The sequence below is a fragment of the Cherax quadricarinatus genome, chromosome 8, assembly GCF_038502225.1.
Source record: "Cherax quadricarinatus isolate ZL_2023a chromosome 8, ASM3850222v1, whole genome shotgun sequence".
NCBI classification, from domain to species: domain Eukaryota; kingdom Metazoa; phylum Arthropoda; class Malacostraca; order Decapoda; family Parastacidae; genus Cherax; species Cherax quadricarinatus.
Window position 1 is genome coordinate 49625968 of NC_091299.1, and position 5389 is coordinate 49631356.

Sequence of the window (5389 nt, forward strand, 5' to 3'; positions counted from 1 at the left end):
TTTTGATAAAAAATTCCCCCCAAAATTTTTACGGGTGTGTCTATAAGATTCCTCGTAAAATATGTGATAAAGTTTATTAAGGTCAGACTGGCAGAAGTCTTGAGCTAAGACTGAAATAACATAAATATAGCAATAGAACTGGACAGAATTCTAATGCTTAGTTTATTCTTGTGGGAGATTTTTAACCATCCAATTGATTTTCAAAAGACTGAGAAAGTTACATCAGGCAAATCCATGGTCGACAGAAAAATAATTGAATCATGTTACATAGAAAGCAGTTTAGAAAACAATATGAATATTTCTTTTGGTTTATATAAATTGGATTCACTTATAATTAATACAAATTTGGGAAGAATATAATAATACACTAGACAAGTAAAAAATCTTAATGCTTGGGTAGAGTATCAGTTGTGTTTCACAGAGTCGGGTGTTGTGATGCGACTGTGAGGTGTAGTCTTGTCCCTTATATGCCTTCCTCATGATGTTTTATTTTTATACTTCCATTGTAATGTGAACAGTTTCGAATGCGCTTGGAAATTCGCTGTTTTCACAGTGGTTATTCTGCATATTGTGATATCACCTGTTTACTGTGATCTTATTGCATATAAAAATGTATACATATATATATACATACATATATATATATATATATATATATATATATATATATATATATATATATATATATATATATATATATATATATATATATATATATATATATATATATATATATATATATATATATACATGCATGTTCATACATTCTTACAAATCTATAGACATATACATATATTCATTTCTATATGCCTTCCTTTTGATGTTTAATTTTTATTGTTCCTTGATAATGTGAGAAGTCACGAAATCGCTTGAAAATTCAGTTTTTTCACAGTGGTTCTTCTGCATATTGTAATATCATCTGTTTATATGCATGTTCATACATTCTTCCAAATCTAAAGATATATTTATATACATATATTCATTTTTATAAAGCAAGTGGGTGACCGGAAGATCATCTGGTTGGGAGGTGGATGAGGAGAGCCAGGCAGCAGGTGCACAAAGTGGCCGCAAACCTCACAACACCTGAGGTGTCTGCGGTGGCTGCAGGGTGGCCTCTTCGCTGTACTGCAGCTACTGTATCACCTGCTGTGGAAGATATAAGGGTTAATGCTAGCTGTTGAGGAAGTTATGAGTGCTAATGTTACTACTAGTATCGCCATCTGCTAGTAATCACCTGAAGAGAAAGACATGAGTGTTATATCACCTGCTACTAGTATCTCCACCGGATAGTGTCACTTTTTGATAGTGCTAGCTACTACTAGTGTTATCTGCTACTAATGTCACTTACTGCTAGTATCACCTTCTGCCTGTATCACCTGCAACTAGTGTCACTTGTTAATAGCGTCACCTGCTGCTTGTGTCACCTGCTACTAGTGTCACCTGCTACTAGTGTCACCTGCTACTAGTGTCACTCCAATCAGTTTGTCTAAAGTTAAAATCCTCCATTAACACAAAATTCTCGTATTTACATGCATTATAAATTTCGTTCATAGGGGTTTACAAGGTTTCCTATCAAGGTTTTGCGGCCTGTACGCTGAGGTAATTGGTCAGTACGCTGAGGTCAGTGGTCAGTACGCTGAGGTCAGTGGTCAGTACGCTGAGGTCAGTGGTCAGTACGCTGAGGTCAGTGGTCAGTACGCTGAGGTCAGTGGTCAGTACGCTGAGGTCAGTGGTCAGCACGCTGAGGTAAGTGGTCAGTATGCTGAGGTCAGTGGTCAGTACGCTGAGGACAGTGGTCTGTACGCTGAGGAAAGTGGTCAGTACGCTGAGGTAATTGGTCAGTACGCTGAGGTCAGTGGTCAGTACGCTGAGGTCAGTGGTCAGTACGCTGAGGACAGTGGTCTGTACCCTGAGGAAAGTGGTCAGTACGCTGAGGTAATTGGTCAGTACGCTGAGGTCAGTGGTCAGTACGCTGAGGTCAGTGGTCAGTACGCTGAGGTCAGTGGTCAGCACGCTGAGGTAAGTGGTCAGTACGCTGAGGTCAGTGGTCAGTACGCTGAGGACAGTGGTCTGTACGCTGAGGAAAGTGGTCAGTACGCTGAGGTAAGTGGTCAGTGCGCTGAGGTAAGTGGTCAGTACGCTGAGGTCAGTGGTCAGTACGCTGAGGAAAGTGGTCAGTACGCTGAGGTAAGTGGTCAGTACGCTGAGGTAAGTGGTCAGTACGCTGAGGTAAGTGGTCACTACGCTGAGGTAAGTGGTCAGTACGCTGAGGTCAGTGGTCAGTATGCTGAGGTCAGTGGTCAGTACGCTGAGGTCAGTGGTCTGTACGCTGAGGTAAGTGGTCAGTACGCTGAGGACAGTGGTCTGTACGCTGATGTAAGTGGTCAGTACGCTGAGGTCAGTGGTCAGTACGCTGAGGTAAGTGGTCAGTACACTGAGGTCAGTGGTCAGTACGCTGAGGTCAGTTGTCAGTACGCTGAGGTAAGTGGTCAGTACGCTGAGATCAGTGGTCAGTATGCTGAGGTCAGTGGTCAGTACGCTGAGGTCAGTGGTCAGTACGCTGAGGTAAGTGGTCAATACGCTGAGGTCAGTGGTCAGTACGCTGAGGTCAGTGGTCAGTACGCTGAGGTAAGTGGTCAATACGCTGAGGTAAGTGGTCAGTACGCTGAGGTCAGTGGTCAGTACACTGAGGTAAGTGGTCAGTACGCTGAGGTAAGTGGTCAGTACGCTGAGGACAGTGGTCAGTACGCTGAGGTCAGTGGTCAGTACACTGAGGTCAGTGGTAAGTACGCTGAGGTAAGTGGTCAGTACGCTAAGGTCAGTGGTCAGTACGCTGAGGTCAGTGGTCAGTACGCTGAGGTAAGTGGTCAATACGCTGAGGTAAGTGGTCAGTACGCTGAGGTCAGTGGTCAGTACGCTGAGGTAAGTGGTCAGTACGCTGAGGTAAGTGGTCAGTACGCTGAGGTCAGTGGTCAGTACGCTGAGGTCAGTGGTCAGTACGCTGAGGTCAGTGGTCAGTACGCTGAGGTAAGTGGTCAGTACACTGAGGGCAGTGGTCAGTACGCTGAGGTCAGTGGTCAGTACACTGAGGTCAGTGGTCAGTACGCTGAGGTCAGTGGTCAGTACGCTGAGGTCAGTGGTCAGTATGCTGAAGTAAGTGGTCAGTACGCTGAGGTCAGTGGTCTGTACGCTGAGGTAAGTGGTCAGTACGCTGAGGTCAGTGGTTTGTACGCTGAGGTAAGTGGTCAGTGCGCTGAGGTCAGTGGTCAGTACGCTGAGGTCAGTGGTCAGCACGCTGAGGTAAGTGGTCAGTACGCTGAGGTCAGTGGTCAGTACGCTGAGGTCAGTGGTCAGTACGCTGAGGTCAGTGGTCAGTACGCTGAGGTAAGTGGTCAGTATGCTGAGGTCAGTGGTCAGTGCGCTGAGGTCAGTGGTCAGCACGCTGAGGTAAGTGGTCAGTACACTGAGGTCAGTGGTCAGTATGCTGAGGTCAGTGGTCAGTACGCTGAGGTCAGTGGTCAGTACGCTGAGGTAAGTGGTCAGCACGCTAAGGTCAGTGGTCAGTACGCTGAGGTCAGTGGTTAGTACGCTGAAGTCAGTGGTCAGTACGCTGAGGTCAGTGGTCAGTACGCTGAGGTCAGTGGTCAGTACGCTGAGGTCAGTGGTCAGTACGCTAAGGTCAGTGGTCAGTACGCTGACGTCACTGGTCAGTACGCTGAGGTCAGTGGTCAGTACGCTGAGGTCAGTGGTCAGTGCGCTGAGGTCAGTGGTCAGTACGCTGAGGTAAGTGGTCAGTACGCTGAGGTCAGTGGTCAGTACGCTGAGGTAAGTGGTCAGTACGCTGAGGTCAGTGGTCAGTATGCTGAGGTCAGTGGTCAGTACGCTGAGGTAAGTGGTCAGTACGCTGAGGTCAGTGGTCAGTACGCTGAGGTCAGTGGTCAGTACGCTGAGGTCAGTGGTCTGTACACTGAGGTCAGTGGTCAGTACGCTGAGGTCAGTGGCCAGTACGCTGAGGTCAGTGGTCAGTACGCTGAGATCAGTTATCAGTACGCTGAGGTCAGTGGTCAGTATGCTGAGGTCAGCGGTCAGTGTGCTGAGGTCAGTGGTCAGTACGCTGAGGTCAGTGGTCAGTATGCTGAGGTCAGTGGTCAGTACGCTGAGGTCAGTGGTCAATACGCTGAGGTCAGTAGTCAGTATGCTGAGATCAGTGGTCAGTACTCAGAGGTTAGTGGTCAGTATGCTGAGATCAGTGGTCAGTACACAGAGGTTAGTGGTCAGTGGTCAGTACACTGAGGTCAGTGGTCAGTACGCTGTGGTCAGTGGTCTCGGAAGGTCATCCTGTCCTAGCTGTCTGGGGGAATAATGTGGAGCGTTATAGAGAACCATTGCTTGTTGCAGTGTTATGGAATCTCAGGTTATTGTGTGGATTGAGGACGTTCTACTTCTCCAAGAGGAAAATAAGATGATGAAAATTCTCTTAGATGGATTTGGGAGTGATTGTGCGAAGGATAGAGTCGGTGTGGAGGAAAAGGTTACTAATAGTGAGCTGAAGAGTGGCAACCGCTTCAAGTGGAACGCGGTCTCTACTAATGGCTGAATTATCAAGATAAGGAAGCTTAATAGAGAAGATCTGAAGGTAGGAAATATTCTCTGTTCTCCAGGATGAGTATACTTCAGTAGTTAGCGAGGTTTAAGGTACCATTCTGGCTGTGGGTGATTCACAGGTAAGATATGTGGACAGTGCTTTAAATTGATAGATTATAGAGGTATGGGTGTGTGTGGAAAACAACCAAGCTGCAGTACAAGGGCTGGAAACAGCAGATATTACCAGGATACCTCAGGGATATGTTTTATAGACAATATTTAAAATAAAGTTGCTAGTAAAGGCAAAGCAATTAATTAACAAACAAAGAGAGATAGTAGAGGGCAGAGAGTGACTGGCTCCCTTAAGGTTTACTATAATAATAGTAGGAGTCTAAAAAAAAAGATAGACATTATTGCTATAAAGGAGACCTGGTTCACAATAAAAGATAGAGAAATGCCTTCTGAATCCCACATACAAGGCCATAAACTTTTCCACACTGATAGGGTCAATAGGAAGGGTGGTGCAGTGATAATGTAAGTCATAGATAATTTAAATTGTTGTGTTAGACAAGATATAAGATTAGAAGCATGCGACACGGAATCTGTCTACAGTTTCTCGAGGGTCGTGACAAATTAATTTTGGGTGTCATTTATAGGCCCCCAAATCTTGACAGGGAGTGCAGTAAGCTGCTTTGGGACGAAATTCATAAGGCGTCTACATATGAAAATGTTGTATTAAAGGGAGATTTTAACTTTAGACAAACTGACTGGAAGAAAATGACAGGAAATCTCGAGACTAGTGACT

General features: G+C 45.3%; 1 protein-coding gene across 1 annotated transcript in view; it reads right to left on the reverse strand.

Annotated features, from left to right (window-relative positions):
- Positions 1–773: 773 nt before the first annotated feature.
- LOC128685522 (opioid-binding protein/cell adhesion molecule-like) overlaps positions 774–5389 on the reverse strand; it is a 516529-nt gene continuing 511913 nt past the window's right edge. Inside the window, exon 7 of the mRNA XM_070083057.1 lies at positions 774–1146. Coding sequence (XP_069939158.1) covers positions 1013–1146 — 134 coding nt within the window. The 3' untranslated portion in view covers positions 774–1012. The remainder of the gene's footprint in view (positions 1147–5389) is intronic.